This window comes from Budorcas taxicolor, chromosome 15 (genome assembly GCF_023091745.1).
Source record: "Budorcas taxicolor isolate Tak-1 chromosome 15, Takin1.1, whole genome shotgun sequence".
Taxonomy (NCBI): domain Eukaryota; kingdom Metazoa; phylum Chordata; class Mammalia; order Artiodactyla; family Bovidae; genus Budorcas; species Budorcas taxicolor.
The window spans coordinates 38,113,569-38,131,313 of NC_068924.1; the positions used below are offsets into that span (position 1 = coordinate 38,113,569).

At 38.8% G+C, this 17,745-nt stretch overlaps 1 protein-coding gene across 1 annotated transcript in view; it reads right to left on the reverse strand.

The window, feature by feature from the left end:
• The window catches only part of SPON1 (spondin 1), a 310,259-nt gene that overhangs the window by 213,983 nt on the left and 78,531 nt on the right, over positions 1–17,745 (reverse strand). The window contains exon 3 of the mRNA XM_052652432.1: positions 5,241–5,374. Within this exon, the coding sequence (XP_052508392.1) occupies positions 5,241–5,374 (134 nt within the window). The remainder of the gene's footprint in view (positions 1–5,240; positions 5,375–17,745) is intronic.

Genomic DNA, 17,745 nt, shown 5'->3' on the forward strand with positions numbered 1-17,745 from the left:
CATTGTGAGGATGCTATATATAGAAACATATTGTAGGGTTTGCAATACCATTCAAAATCCCAATATAAGTTTCTATTAAATACAATAAACTCATTTTACAATTTGTCTGGAATTATGAATCTGCTTGAATAGCCATAAACATTTTGAACCCAAAGATTAATGAGCAATGACTTGCTATCAAAACATCAAATAAAATTGTGCTATGAAATGGTATGGGTTTTGTGCAGGGATAAAAAGATCAACAGAACAGAACGGATCTGTATAAAAATTTCATATTTGATAAAGTAGCACTTCAAACACAAGGAAAGGACAAACTATTTGAAAAACGAATGTGCAACAATGACCAAGCCATTCTGAGAAAAGCAAGCAGACTTGGATTTCTCATGTGTGCTGGCCAGCTCTGGTCTGCCCCTCCAGCCACCGTCTGCATCCTTCCACACCCTGATCTTCCCTGGAGAGGAGAATCTGCGTGGACTCTAGCAATGGGCTCTGTTGTCCTCATAGTTGAAGCCAAGGTCAAAAGGAAAAACTGATAGGGAATCAAGGTTGGGGGTCCCTGTGGGGTCACCTCAGGCTAGTAGCTTCCCTTATCCAAAGATTTCAGCTCCTGGGAGGTGGTGGTCTTTTCTGTTTATCCTCTGTGTCCTCCCCTTATCCCTTTAGGCCTGGGCGCTAAAGGCTCTTCGCACTTCTTTTTGGCCACATCATTGTCTTCCCAGGTGGCTCAGATGGTAAAGAATCTGCCTGCAACACAGGAGACCCGGGTTTGATCCCTGGGTCAGGAGATCCCCTGGAGAAGGGAATGGCAACCCACTCCAGTATTCTTGCCTGGAGAATTCCATGGACAGAGGAGCTTGGCAGGCTACAGTCCAAGGGGTCAGAAAGATTTGGACATGACTGAGCAATTAACACTTTCATCATAAATGGACCCCTGATTCAACTGACCTTTTGGCAATTCTGCTGAGTGTGCCATTTACCTTCTGTTGAGGCCTACTGATACCATATTATTCACAAAAATAAATTCCAAGAAGATTAAAGACCTAAATTTATTTTTAAACCTATAAAAATATTAATAATATGGGGATATATTTATAACCTTGGCTGTGTAGGAAGATTATTTTTAGACAGGATACAAATCAAGATTCATAAGTGAAAGAATAGATGTATTTGATTAAAATCAAAATTTCAAATTTCTGGATGATGAAAGCAAAGTTAATTATGATGATGAAAGCAAAGAAAGGTAGAAATATTTGAAATTTATAACAAATTGTTATCTGTACTGTATAAGGATCAATTTTAAACATAAATTTATAAAATTATATATTTATAGACATTTATATATAACATTTATATACATTTTATATAAAATATGTAATATAAAATATATTTTATACATGATATACAAATATATTTATATATAAATATACAGAAATATATGTGCTGTGTGCTTAGTTGCTCAGTCATGTCTGACTCTTTGCAAATCCATGTACTTCAGCCTGCCAAGCTCCTCTGTCCTTGGGGATTCTCCAGGCAAGAATATTGGAGTCAGTTAGCATGCCCTCCTCCAGGGGATCTTCCCAACCCAGGGATCAAACCCAGGTCTCTCGCATTTCAGGTGATTCTTCACCGACTGAGCCACCAGATTTATATATAAACATCAATTAAAAAAAACTATCAGAAAAGTGGACAAGGATGTGAATGGCCATTTGCAGAAAAGAGAAATGGAATAAACATTTGAAAAGATTCTAATATTACTAGTAATTGGGAAAATAAAAATTACCAGAAAATGTCACTTTTAACTATCAGATTGGCAGAACTTTAAAGAATGATAAACATCAAGAGTTGTTAAGCAAGTAAGGAAACAAATTCTCTTGTTCACAGTCAGGGAGAGTGTTTAAGTTGGCAAGCTTTTTAGAAGAAAATCTGGCAGTGTCTATTAAAATTATAAATGTGTATCCTTTATGATCCTACTTCTTGGCAGCTACCACGGACAAAAACTTGCATATTTGCTCAAGCAGGCATATATAAGGATGTTTATTATAGCATTATTTGTAATTGTAAAAGACTGGAAACAATCTAAATGTCCATCAACTATGGAATAATTAACACATTTTCACAGTAGATTATATGCAACAGTTTAAAAAGAGAGATAAACCCGTATGTTCTGACCTGGAAATATCTCTAATACATTTTATTTAGTTAAAATCCATTCAGTTTCAGGACATCATGCAGACCATGATAACCATTTATATAAAGGGTACTTATATGTTTATTTATATGTTAATACATATAATTGCACACATTAAAGTCTAACAAATACACACCAAATTGATATCTATTGCTACTTTTGGGTAGAAGACTGTGGGATTTATCAGGAGAAATGTCAGGGATTTTTCACTTTTTTTGTATTCTCTGTTTTTCCATATTTCACTATTTTCTATACCATGTGACATTTTTCAATGTGAATGTATTTACATTTCACCTATAAAATCATTATTTCTTTAGTGAGCGGTTGTAGGTTATATTTAATTCCTTCAGAAAAAGATGAAAGGAAGAACACGGGACTTTAGCATTAAATGGACATGCACCTTCAAGAAACTGCCTAATTCACTGGGACTTGTGACCTCCTGCATGAAAAGGGGAAGTCTGTTGTGAAGATTAAGTTCGACAAAAACTGCCAGATGTGTAGCTGAGTTCACAGTAGACAGAAAGTATTGGTTGCCCCTTTCTCTCTCCTCCATTGGCCTCTGAGAACCTTGAGGGCCAAGATCTTAATCTCAGTTACCTGTATAATATTGACACCTGTGCAAACAGAAGTTCAGTTACATTTACTGAAAGAATGAGTGACTGAACAAGCCTCATTTGTTCAGTGTTAATTTATAGACATATGTTCACATATGTTCATTTTTAATGTAAACAAGGAGATGACTTTCTGGCTTCCAACAGGAAAATCAAGTATGTCCGGTTTATGAGAACAATAAATCAAAGAAAACCAGACACCTATGCCAAAGGGATAGAGTTTTAGAGAAAGTGAAAGTGAAAGTTGCTCAGTCATGTCCAACTCTTTGCAATTCCATGGACTACACAGTCCATGCATGGAATTCTCCAGACCATAATACTGGAGTGGGTAGCCTTTCCCTTCTCCAGGGTATCTTCCCAAACCAGGGATCGAACTCAGGTCTCCCACATTGCAGGCAGATTCTTTACCAGCAAAGCTACCAGGGAAGCCTGTGGAGTCGTAGGGCTGCCATGGACAGGGGTGTGGGTATAGGAAAGCCAGGTTGAGAACCCGGTATCCAGCCTAACAGGCTGAATGAATACACTAATGGACAAAGGCCAGGGTGTGACAAAAGAACTCTGATCCCCAGCCTCTGCAGCAAATGGCCTAGGAAGCCAAACCACAACCTATGTAGCCATGAGTCCAGCATGGTTAGGACTTGGTCAGTGATGCCAGCTCTCGAATTCTTGCCCCCACTGCCTCCTCTGTTTCCAGCTCAGGACAAGTCAGAGAAAGCCAAATATGTTCTCCAAACCAACCACGTCAGATGCTTCTAGTTAGCCTGCTCTCGACTTCCCCACACCAAATATCTCCAGTCAGAAAGTACCTAAATCTTTTGTTTTTTTTTTCACTATAAAGCTTTCCCACTCCTCACTTGTCTTTGAGTCTCTGCCAGATTCTAGAGATGGCAGCTGACTCTCCTTGCTATAGAGCAACCTCTGAATAAATAGCTTCTGTTCTCATTTCAGTGGTCTGCATTTATTTCTACAAGGCCTTCTCCCACATTGCAGCTAGATACTAGATTCATATTATATATGGAGTTTATAGTTATATATAAATTCTACTGCTAAATTTAAAAAATCACCAATGTAGATTAACGCCAAAAGTCAAATTTCTCAAGGAATGTGAGAAAAGATGCTCAGTTTGCATTAAACTAAAGAAAACAATGATGTCCATACAGATGGTAGCAAAGCCAGGCCAAATCCAGGGCTGAGTCTGGACAATGGACAGAGGCTCCAGCTATCTCTGTGGGTTTTTTTTTCTTTCCCCTCCATAATCCAGGCACAGTTGGATCAAGAAACTTCAATGACTAGAGAGCTTAGGTAAAATCCCTTCTTATCAGTCTCTTCTCAGGACCAGGCTGGACTTGTAAGTCTTCAGAAATGTTCTCCTGCCAGAGGTTCAAACAAGTGAACCAAATACATACATAATGCCTTGGGGGATCTAAAGAAGTGGAAGATGGTTGGGAAGTTCCCAGCTCCTAACTTCAGAAAAAAGTGTTTCTTAGATGTTGGCATTGGAGCCTTGCCCATCTACCCATGACTACTGGCCTTCTTAAATCCTAAACTCCCCAGCATCACTCTATAGAGCCTTTAAATATATTTAAAATATGGTATTTAAAATAGGAGATAACTGTATTTCTCAAACTGCTGAATGTTAATAGATATCTCAGCAAAAAAGGAACTTTGCAGTCAAGTTTAGGAAATGTTGGGTGAAACCAAGTTAAACAGATTTCTTTTTGGCAGGACTTTGCAAAACCTTCAATATATTAATATATGTTGTGAATTGGCAAGAAGGGGATATATAACATACAGAATTCTCCAAACTTATTTAACCACAGAAATTGATTTCCTGCCCACCTGTTTGCATCTCCCTGAACATCATTCTATAACATACAATTTTGGAAACACAGGTTTGAGATAATGCTGCCTTTCAGAGGAAAACCATTGACTGGCTAATACTTCTCATCACCTATTGTGACTCACCTAAAGGAGGATCAAGAGGCCCCAGAGAAGTGGAGCAAGAGGGTATTTTTGATGGGAGAAGGAAGAAGATAGGATTATAAAGCTGAGCCTGGGGCCAATGGAAGTTATATTCAGGTCTCAGTCCACTTAGCACAGTTTAAGGATATAGAGCATTAAATTCAAGATGGAGGAAGCCAAAAATTATCCTCAGCAGGGTTGTAATTTTTCTTAACCAGCTGTTGGATTATTATCTCCAGGAAGATAGTGATCAGAAGATCACTGTATGAGAGGAGCATGGAGATTCAGGTAACTGATACTTTTTATAGCACTTTAGGAAAGATGGCTCATAATCCTGTTTTATAGTCAAGATAATGGAGGGCAGAGAGATGATACAACTTGTCTGAGGCCCCAGGAAAGCCACTTTTCCTTTTGCAGCCACACCATGAGCCACAAAGGGAAGGGGAATGAAGAGTTCCGAGGATTCCGTGTTCACTTACTTTAGAATTACGCAGCCAGTTCCTGCAGGTGGCGCTATCCAGAACACCTGGATCCGTGTCCGCCTCCGTGGGGTGCTTTCTGTGACGGCAACGGGGCAATTACTCATAAACTGTGTTTCTTCTTCATCTATGATCTGTGGAGAACCAGTGGAAAATAGACACGTTAAAAGGCAGTGTCACTTTGGGAAGTTGTCGTGTTGACAATTCCTTAATTTTAGTTTTAAATCTATCATTTTCTGTTAGCAGTTCTATATCCCCAGGACAGCGGAATACTGCCCGGCACAGAGTCCCACTCAATGTTTGTTCACTTAACATAAAGCAAGAATATAGCTCAGGTTCTCTTCTCTCTGGGACCAGGATCTTATGTCAGCACTTTGAGGGACAGGCCACTAGGTGATGATCTTGCTCATTGATTACAATAACCTAAGGTGGAGGATGGGGAATAGAGAATCCGAAGCAAACACTATATACCTAGACTTCATGATTCAATCTTATAACTTGAAATTAAAATGTTAAAAGAAACTCCCCCATCTTGAAGGAAGTATCCCAAACTACATAGAGTCACCCAGTTTTACGCACTTCTGCAGCATTTCCTATCTTTATTTGTGCCTTTTGTTGGTGTTCTCTCAAGTTAGCCTTCAAGGTTTTCCACGACATTGCAGAAAAGTTGATAGTCATCCCCATCCCTCAAAGCTGTTTTCACCATTTCTCCTGCTTGCTTCTGGGTCTGCTGCCAGGACTTGCCTATCCCTCTCGTAAAACCACAGAATATTAGACCTGGATCGATCTTTTGGGGGAAATCATCTAAGTCCAATGGGTCTTAAGTGCCAACCTCAATTGATTGGTAGTAGCCTGGAGAATCCCAGGGACGGGGGAGCTTGATGGGCTGCTGTTTCTGGGGTCACACAGAGTCGGACATGACTGAAGTGACTTAGCAGCAGCAGCAGCAGGCTGTATCATGAGTACTGTTAATATTAAGAGATAACATTTACTGAGTGTTTAGTATAGGCTAGGCACTCAGCTGAGTACTTTATATGAATTATTCATTAAATTTTCAAATACAATTTAGTGAGACTATACCCATATTGTATGTATTTTACTTAAAAACATTTAAAAAAAATTCCTCTTCTTTAGGAAAGCAGTTAAAAATTGTCATATTATATATTTTCATCACTGTTATCCAGTGGTGAAACAAAGACATTTTATTTATCTCAATATTCTTTTTATTCTTCTCTCATTTCTCTTCCATATTTACTACTCACTTATAAGAATTTGGAGAAGGCAATGGCAACCCACTCCAGTACTCTTGCCTGGAAAATCCCGTGGACGGAGAAGCCTGGTGGGCTGCAGTCCATGGGGTCTAGACACGACTGAGCAACTTCACTTTCACTTTTCACTTTCACGCATTGGAGAAGGAAATGGCAACCCACTCCAGTGCTCTTGCCTGGAGAATCCCAGGGACGGGGGAGCCTGGTGGACTACCGTCTCTGGGGTCGCACAGAGTCATACACAACTGAAGCGACTTAGCAGCAGCAGCATAAGAATTTAATATATGTTCTTTTGAATATATATATACATATTCAGTTAAGTTCAGTCGCTCAGTCATGTCCGACTCTTTGCAACCCCATGAATTGCAGCATGCAGGGCCTCCTGTCCACCACCAGCTTCCAGGGTTCACCCAAACCCATGTCCATCGAGTCAGTGATGCCATCCAGCCATCTCATCCTGGGTCATCCCCTTCTCCTCCTGCCCCCACTCCCTCCCAGCATCAGAGTCTTTTCCAATGAGTCAACTCTTTACATGAGGTGGCCAAAGTACTGGAGTTTCAGCTTCAGCATCAGTCCTTCCAGTGAACACCCAGAACTGATCTCCTTTAGAATGGACTGAGTGGATCTCCTTGCAGTCCAAGAGACTCTCAAGAGTCTTCTCCAACACCACAGTTCAAAAGCATCAATTCTTCGGCGCTCAGCCTTCTTCACAGTCCAACTCTCACATCCATACATGACCACAGGAAAAACCATAGCCTTGACTAGACAGACTTTGTTGGCAAAATAATGTCTCTACTTTTGAATATACTATCTAGGTTGGTCATAACTTTCCTTCCAAGGAGTAAGTGTCTTTTAATTTCATGGCTGCAATCACCACCTGCAGTGATTTTGGAGCCCCCCAAAATAAAGTCTGACACTGTTTCCACTGTTTTCCCATCTATTTCCTATGAAGTGATGGGACCAGATGCCCTGATCTTAGTTTTCTGAAAGTTGAGCTTTACGCCAACTTTTCCACTCTCCTCTTTCACTTTCATCAAGAGGATTTTTAGTTCCTCTTCACTTTCACACATAAGTGTGATGTTATCTGCATATCTGATGTTATTGATATTTCTCCCGGCAATCTTGATTCCAGCTTATGCTTCTTCCAGCCCAGCGTTTCTCATGATGTACTCTATGTATAAGTTGTGTATATATAATTTACTTGAAATTACATAGAGTTGTTTTGTATTTTAATATTTCTGTCACATAATCTTTTTCCCCCAAACTTTTTATTTTGTATTGTATTATAGCCAATTAACAAGCAATGTTGTGATAGTTTCAGGTGAACAGCGAAAGGAAGAAGGGACTCAACCACACATAAACAGATATCCATTTTCCCCCAAACTCCCCTCCCATCCAGGCTGCCACATAACATTGAGCAGAGTTCCATGTGCCATACAGTTCACTTAATCTTATTATGTCAGTTTTACTATATGTGAATGTAACACTGATACTGCCTGCTGCCTAGTACTCCACTGAAAGCATAGACCACATTTTACTTACCATTACCCCACTGAGGGGCACTGAGTTGACTTCCAGCTCTTTTCCTCCACAAACATTACTATAATGCAAATCCTCAAGTTGCTCTGCTTTCGAACCTACATGAGAGTTTCTCAGTAATATAAACCATGTAGTGGAACTGTTGGTTTGAGGTTGTGGGTCTAGTCATATTAATTTTACAAGTGGTACCAGATTGTTCTGCAAAATGGGTATACCTATTTATTTTACAAGCTATGCACACCTGTTCCCATTTCCCCCTATACTCACTAGTACATGTGATTACTGGATTTTCTAATTGTTCCCAATCTGATATAAAATAGTAGCATGTTTTCACTTAATACTAGCCGGTTTGAGCATTGCTTGAAGGAGATCAGCCCTGGGATTTCTTTGGAAGGAATGATGCTAAAGCTGGAACTCCAGTACTTTGGACACCTCATGTGAAGAGTTGACTCATTGGAAAAGACTTTGATGCTGGGAGGGATTGGAGGCAGGAGGAGAAGGGGACGACCGAGGATGAGATGGCTGGATGGCATCACGGACTCGATGGACATCAGTCTGAGTGAACTCCGGGAGTTGGTGATGGACAGGGAGGCCTGGTGTGCTGCAATTCATGGGGTCGCCAAGAGTCGGACACGACTGAGCGACTGAACTGAACTGAACTTATAAATTTATCAGTGTTCTTCTGGGAATTGCCAGCTCAGAATCTTTACCAATGGATTTTTCTCTTTTTGTTGGTTTGTAGGACTTTCTCAATATGAATTGCTCATTGTTGACAAACATCTTTGTGTCACCCAGATGTTTATCCTATATTTGGAATTCTTTAATAACTTTTATCTAGTCAAATTTATCAATTCTTTTCCTATGGCTTACACTTTTTTGGTCTTGCCTAAAAAACTGAGATCAGAAAGACATTCTCTAATATTTTCTTTCATAAGCTTTATAACTTCATTTTCACACAGGTCTTCAATCCTTTTAGAATTTGCTTTTTAATATCATGGTGTAGAGATCCAAATCTATTTTCTCCATACTGTGAGTTACTTTTTAAAAAGTTATTGAATTTTTTAGAGCAGTTTTAAGTTCACTGCAAAAGTACAGGGAGTTCCCATATACCCCATTCCCATACGTGCCTAACTTTCCCCATTATCAACGTCAGCCACCAGAGTGGCACATTTGTTACAACTAATAAACTACATAAACCTACACTGATATATCATCACTCAAAGTCCATAGTTTACATTAGTGTTCACCCTTGGTTTTGTATATTCTATGGGTTTTGACAAATGTATAATAATATATATAATAATAATAATAATGTATAATAATACAATACATTGTAGTATTGTATTGATTAATTTCACTGCCTTCAAAGTCCTCTGTGCTCTGCCTGTTCATCCCTTCCTTTCCCCACTCCCTGGCAACTATTAAACTTTTGTTGTAATTTTTATTAGTTTCAGGATGTTTTTTGTTGATCTTTCAGATTTTGTTTGTAGACAATCATGTTATCTGCAAACAAAGACAGTTTCATTTCTTCCTTTCAAATCTGTGTCTTTCATTTCTTTATTTGTTACATTAGCTAGGATATCCAGTATGATGTTGAAAAGTAATGGTGAGGGGAGACATCCTTGCCTTGTTCTTGACCTTTGCAGCAAAGTCTCAAGTTTCTTACCAATAAATATGATATTAGGTATGTTATTTGTATGCTCTTTATTACATTAAGGACCTTTATCTCTATTCATATTTTGCTGAGAGTTTTTATCATGAATGGGTGTTAGATTTTGTTCCATGTTTTTCCTGTGTATATTGATGTGATCATGTGATTTTTCTTTTGCCTGTTGATGTGATAGATTATGTTACTTGATTTTTCAAGTGTTGAACCAGCCTTGTATGACTGGGATAAATCCCACTTGGTTATGGTGTCTATTCTTTTCACATACTGTTGCACTTGATTTCCCTAATATTTCATTGAGGAATTTTGCATCTTTGCACATGAGAGATATAGGTTTGCAGGTTTCCTTCTTCTGCAATGTCTGTTCACTTTTGGTATTAGGGTGGTGCTGGCCTCAGAGAATGAGTTAGGAAGTAGAAAATTGGTATAATTTCTTCCTTAAATGTTTGTGGAATTCATCAGTGAATCTGTCTCAGTCTTGTGCTTTCTGTTCTGGAAGGATTTTATTATTGATTCAATTTCTTAAAAATTTTTTTCTATTTTCTATATTTTTCTATTTCTTATTTTGTGAGTTTTGGCAAATTGTGTCTTTCAAGGAATAGGTCCATTTCATCTAGGTCATCAAAATTGTGAACATTCATAAAACACCTTTATTATTCTTTTAGTGGCCATGGGATCTGTAGTGATGCCCCTTCTTTCATTTCTAATATTAGTAATTTGTGTCTTCCCTGGTTTTTGTTCAATTAGCCTGTCTAAAGGCTTATCAATCTTACTGATCTTTTCAAGAGCCAGCTTTTTGGTTTTGTTGATTTTCTCTGATTTTTTTTCAATTTCATTGATTTCTGCTTTAATTTTTTTATTTTTTCCTCCTTATTTTATATATTTTTATTTTCTTTCTTTAGTTTCCTAAAGTGGAAGCTTACATTATTGATTTAAAGTTTTTCTGCTTTTCTACAGAGAAGGCAATGGCACCCCACTCTAGTACTCTTACCTGGAAAATTCCACGGATGGAGGAGCCTGGTAGGCTCTGGTCCATGGGGTCGCTAAAAGTCGGACATGGCTGAGTGACTTCACCTTCACTTTTCACTTTCATGCACTGGAGAAGGAAATGGCAACCCACTCCTGTGTTCTTGCCTGGAGAATCCCAGGGGCGGGGGAGCCTGGTGGGCTGACGTCTGTCGCGTTGCTCAGAGCTGGACACGACTGAAGTGACTTAGCAGCAGCAGCTGCTTTTCTAATATGTACATTCAGTGATACAAATTTCTCTTAAGTGCTGCTTTCATTGCATTGTACAGATTTTAAGTTGTATTATCATATTCATTTAGTTCACAATATTTTAAAATTTCTTCTGAAATTTCTTCTTTGACCCACGTGTCCATTAAAAATGTGTGGTTTAATCTCCAAGTATTTGGGGGTTTCACAGTTATCTTTCTGTTACCGATGTCTAGTTAATTCTATTGTGGTTTGAGAGCAGATACTGTACAATTTTTATCCTTTTAAAATTTGCCAAAGTGTGTCTTATGACCTAAAATGTGATCCATTTTGTTGAATGTTCCATGTGAGCTTGAGAACAATATGTAATCTGCTGTTATTGAATAAAGGAGTCTATAGATGTCAATTAGATCCCAGTTGACTGATGGCACTGTTTAGCTGAACTATGTCCTTACTGATTTTCTGTCTGCTACATCTGTCCATTTCGGACAGAGGGGGATCAACATCTACAGCTGTGACAGTGAATTTATCTATTTCTGTAATATTTGCAGTTCTATCAGTTTTTAGCTCACATATTTTGACACACTATCATTAGGTGCAAACATATGAAGGATTATTACATCTTCTTGGAGTACTGACCCCTTTACCATTATATAATGCCCCTCTTTATTCCTGATAACTTTCCTTGCTTTGAAGTCCACTCCACTTGAAATTAATATAGCTATTCCTGTTTTCTTTTGATTCGTGTTCGCACTGTGTATCTGTCTTATCATTCTGCTTTTAATCTATAAATCTTGATAAGTCTTTAAGATATAAGTGGGTTTCTTACATACAATGTACAATGGTCTTGGTTTTTAAATAGTTTTTATTTTAATTGAAATACAACTGACATATTAGTTTCAGATGTACAAAGTAATGATATGACATTGGTATATATGGCAAAAAAATCACCACATGAGCCTAGTTAACATCAGTCACCATCCACAGTTATAAAATTTTTTCTTGTGATAAGAAATTTTAAGATTTACTCTCTTAACAACGTTTGAATATGCAACACAGTACTATTAACTGGAGTCATAAGAGTCTTGATTTTGATCCACTGACAATCTTTTAATTCATATATTCAGACCACTAATGGTTCATGTGACTATTGATATAGGCAGATTAATATTTGCCATATTTGTTGCTTTGTTTTTTGTTCCTATTTGTCTTCCACACTTTTTCTATATTTCTGGTTTTAACTGAGAATTTTATATAATTCTATCTTTTCTTTCTTAGCATATCAGTTATACTTTTTTTTTTCTTTTAAAAATGGTTGTTCTGGAATTTTTCAGTAGACGTTTACAACTAATCCAAGTTTACTTTCAAATATCACTATACTGCTTCAAAGATATTACAAGTACCCTGTAATAACAAAATACTCCTAATTCCTTCCTTCTTTCCCTTATATCATTGCTTCCAATCATTTCACTTACACATAAACATATATAAGAACATAGAGACATAAACATATATAATTAAATACATAATTGCTATTATTTTGAATAATTATCTATTAGATCAATTAAGAAAAATAAAAAATATTTTACCTTCATTTATTCCTTCTTTAATGCTCTTCCTTTCTTTATAAAGATCTGAGTTCCTGACCTATGTTATTTTTCTTCTCTCTAAAGAATTTTAAACTTTCTTGCAAGATGGGGCTATTGGTGACAAATTCCCCTGGTTTTCTTTTTTTTTTTTTTGTCTGAAGAAGAATCTTTTTCACTTTTGAAGAATAATTTCACAGGGTATTGAGTTCTGAATTGGTGGCTTTTTTCTCAACACATTGAATATTTCACCCCACTCTTTTCTTATTTGCATGGTTTCTGAGAAGTGGGACATAATTGTTATCTCTGTTCCTCTGTAGGTAAGGTGTTTTTTCCTTCTGGTTTCTTTCAATACTTTTTTATCTTTAATTTTCTATAGTTTGAAATGATATGCTTGGATATAGTTTTTTTTTGGCATTTATTGTTCTTGGTATTCTCTGAGCTTCCTGGATCTCTGGTTTTGTGTCTGATACTAATTTGAGGAAATTCTCAGTCATTAATGTCTCAAATATTTTTTCGGTCCTTTCTTCTCCTGGTATTCCTATTATGCATATGTTATGCCTTTTGCAGTTTTCTCATAGTATTTGTATTGGGTTAGCCAGAAAGTTTGTTTGCCATTCCAGCTCACCTTGCAGATAAGGCTGAGTTAACTTTTTGGCCAGCCTAATATATTCTGCTCTGTTTTTTCAGTCTTTGTTCTCTTTTTTTTTTTTCAATTTTATTACTTTTTGTTGCTATATCCTCAAGCTCACAGATTCCTCAGCTGTGTCCAGTCTACTAGTAAGTCCATCAAAGGCATTTTTTTATTTCTGTTACAAAATTTTTGATGTCTACCATTTCTTCTTGGTTTTCCTTAGGATTTTCATCTCTGCTTACGTTACCTGTCTGTTTCTTCATGCTGTCCACTTTATCCATTAGAGCCCTTAGCATATTAATCATTGTTGTTTCAAATTCCCAATCTGATAATTCTAACATCCCTGCTGTGTCCCTTTCTGATGCATTCTCTATCTCTTCAAAAGTGTTTTTTTTTGTTTGTTTGTTTGCCTTTTAATATTTTATTGCAAGGTGCACATGATGTGCTGGGTAAAAGGAACTGAAGTGAGTAGGCTTTTAGCAACACATAGACACACCTTGCAGAGAAGGCAGTGGCAACCCACTCCAGTACTCTTGCCTGGAAAATCCCATGGACGGAGAAGCCTGATAGGCTGCAGTCCATGGGATCGCTAAGAGTCGGACACGACTGAGCGACTTCACTTTCACTTTTCACTTTCCTGCATTGGAGAAGGAAACGGCAACCCACTCCAGTGTTCTTGCCTGGAGAATCCCAGGGATGGGGGAGCCTGGTGGGCCCCCGTCTATGGGGTCACACAGAGTTGGACACGATTGAAGTGACTTAGCAGCAGTAGCACCAGCAGACACACCTTGTGTTTTTTTTTTAAAAATTGGAGGATAATTGCTTTACAATATTGTGGTAGACTCTGCCATACATCAATGTAAATCAGACGTAATTATATATATATCCCTTCCCTCTTGGCTCTCCCCTCACCGTAAGATAAACCTTGCTTTATTGTGGCTCTACTTTATTGCATTTCACAGACACTGCATTTTGTATAAGTTGAGGGTTTGTGGCAACACTGCATTGTCAGATGATGGTTATCATTTTTTAGAAGTACTTTTAAATTAAAGGCAAGTCTTTTTTAGACATAATGCTATTGCACACTTAATAGACTATAGTATAATGTAAACATAACTTTTATATGACCTGAGAAACCAACAATTTCATGTGATTAGATTTATTGCAATCTCTGTTGCAGTGGTCTGGTACTGAACGAATAATATCTTTGAAGGATGCTTGTATTAAGGTGTCTGTCGGGGAGAGGGAGTGTTCTACAGTCTCATAATTAGGTCTCACTCTTTTGGTGACTTGTACCCCTAGACTGTGAATTTCACATGTGCTTCTCAGCTTCCCCCCACTGCTTAGGTGGGACTGGATGGCTGGAGGGGGCTGGAGTTGTATATTTTCCTTCCCCCAGATAGGCTCTGGTAAAATATCTTCTGAGAGCAAGGACTTGTTAAGAAGAACAGAATGCTCTGGTGTATTTAAAAATAGTTCCTTTTCTCCTCCCTTTGCCAGAAGCATGAAGAGATTTTTCTCTGATATTCACTTCACGCACTTACTAGAGCTCCTGTAGGTGAATCCCATAAAAGTTATTCCCCCTCTCCACCAATGACTAGGTATCTCTGGAGTTTCTAACTCTCAGACTTGTCTATATTGGGCCTCAAGCAATTCATCCGTTATAGTTCAGGCTTTCCTACTTGACAGGTGCAGGTTTCTGCTCTGGGAGGCTGTCATTCTCCACATCCTCCATCTACCTCTCCAATTCGAGGGCAGCAGTTTTCCCTGTGACCACACTTCTCTCATGGATCTATAAAGAATTCATGATTTTTCTGTTTAATCAGCATTTTATTTGTTAGGATGGAGCTGCTGCTGCTGCTAAGTTGCTTCAGTCGTGTACGACTCTGTGTGACCCCAGAGACAGCAGCCCAGCAGGCTCCACCGTCCCTGGGATTCTCCAGGCAAGAACGCTGGAGTGGGGTGCCAATGCCGTCTCCAATGCATGAAAGTGGAAAGTGAAAGTGAAATTGCTCAGTCATGTCCGACTCCTAGCGACCTCATGGACTGCAGCCTACCAGGCCCTCTGTCCATGGGATTTTCCAGGCAAGAGTACTGGAGTGGGTTACCATTGTCTTCTCCAGTGACTTCTAAACTCCTTACATGTGGGCCTAGAAGCTGAAAGTCCATACTGTAAGCTACTTTTAACACCACTTAACCCATCTTTTCTCCACTTTGTGATGCCACTTTGTCATAAAGAGTGACCATGAAATTTATTGTCCAAACAAGGGTGAAAAAGTTTGTTATTGATAATTATGTTGTGACAGCTGCCAAAAGTGGAACTTTCCCAGGCAAATGGGGCATATGTTCAACTTAAAAATATACCAGGTTCCTAAATACTGACATTATTATTGAGCGGTCTACTCTGGTTCCTCTTCCCCAAAGCACTGTAATATATTTTAATATCCTCATTCCTTGTTCTTCATTATCAACACTGTGTAATCTCTTTGTACATCTTTATTTCTTCATAAATGGCATAAATACACTAAAAACTCCTTTGCTTCTCTGTCATTTTATCTTCCTGATGTGATAAAACCCCAGCCACTCATGCCTGTGCAGTTCAGTGCTCCTGGACAAAGTCATGTAATGACACCACTTGTCTCCTATTTTAATCTGCCTCCTAGCCTCAGGTCTGCCCTGCTACACTGCTGTATATATCTGGTAAACCATTTCCTTTCCACTGACAACAACAATGATTTCAAATCTCCACTCTCTCCAAATCTCTTCTTTCACTCTTATTGTATTAGCTTGCCTCTTACTCGATAGGAAAATGGAAGTCATCAGATTTAAAGTCCTTCACTTTCCCTTCTGTATCCACCCTGTCCTCCTTCATTCTTGTTGTAACAGAGGAACCTTACTTCTCTTTCATCTCTGCTCTCATCCATCTTCCTAACTCTAACAATTACCCCATTTCTCTCCTCCAGATTCAACTTTCGCCCCAGCTGAATCATTCCCATTAATTTTGTAAGCACATTTGAGTCTTTCCTGTTGAAAAATCAAGATACCTTCACTTAACTCTTTCTCTGTCTCCAGATATGGTATTTTATCTTCTCTCCATCACAATCAAGTAAATTGAATGAATTGGCTGTACCTCCAGTCTTCCCCTCCTATTCATTCTCATCCTAGTCTGAGGTGTTTGGGGGGAACCTCACACTACTAACACAGCTCTAGCTAAGGCCATCAGTGGTTTCTGCAGTGCTTCACCAACTAGACCTACATAGACCTTCTTGACTCTCCTTCCTTGGTTTCTCTGTCGGCTCCCCCTTGCCCTCTCCCCACCTCCACTTTCCTATTCACTGTCTCTACTTTCTTTGGCTGCTGATCCTCCTCTACTGACCTTTAAGCTTGAAATTACTCAAAGCTCAGTCCTAAGCCCTCTCCTATTCTGACTTTAGCCCTCCTCTGCAGGTGATCTCATTCAACTCATAGCATTGCTACCTAAGTGGGGGTGATTCACATGTTTATATTTCCAGTCTTAGCCACTTCTCTGAGCTCAAGTATGTATCCCCAAACTTCTATCTCCTACTTGTACTACCTCTTGGTTAAAACATACCTCAAATCCACCTTGGCAACAACTAATTTATCTTCCCTCTAACCTGGTCCTGCTCCAAGCATGCAAGTCAGAAACGCAGGGTGTCACCCGTGGCTCTTCCCTCTGTCTCACCCTTCATATCCAAATGCTGTCCATGTTATCTTCCAAATGTCTCTTGAACTCCTACCACCATCCCCATTACTACCATAGACTACTATCCTTACTACTTCAGACCAAGTTACATCATTTTAAACCTGAACTAGGAAAAAAAAAAAAATGGGGCTTCCCTGGTGGCTCAGATGGTAAAGCGTCTGCCTGCAATGCGAGAGACTGGGTTCGATCCCTGGGTTGGGAAGATCCCCTGGAGAAGGAAACGGCAACCCACTCAGTACTCTTGCCTGGAAAATTACATGGACTGAGGAGCCTGGTAGGCTACAGTCCATGGGGTTGCAAAGAGTTGGACATGACTGAGCGACTTCACTTTCACTTTCAATAGAAAATTATCCTAACTGGTCTCCATACATCTTCTCTTGCCTTTCTTCAATTTGTTTTCTGTACTATAAGCCCGAGTGACCTTTTAAAAACACAATCATCTTCCTCCTTACAACAATTCAACAGCTTTTCATTGTTTCCAGAATCAAGACTGAAATCCTTAAGAGTCAAGTCCCTGCCTTCCCACCTCTCCAGCCTCATGCTGTGCCATCTCCCTGCTCGCTTTCTGCACTTGGCTATTCTCATCTTGTGATTTCTCTTGCAAAAGCCTGGTCAATTACTTTGCCCTTCTTTCCTTTCTTCCTCCTTCCCTTCATCCCTTTATCTCAGCTCACTCATCCATCTCAATGAAAAATCTTCCCTGTCCTCTTTCATGGTGGCAATTTCTCCTCGTATGTATTCTCATGTATCATCCCTCTCCCTTCAGACACTTCAGCACTTCTAATTTTGATAGTATTTGTCTGAGTTCTTAACTAACATCTGCTTCTCTAATCATCTGTAAGCTACATGAGGGAAGGCATTATATCTCTTGCTTTT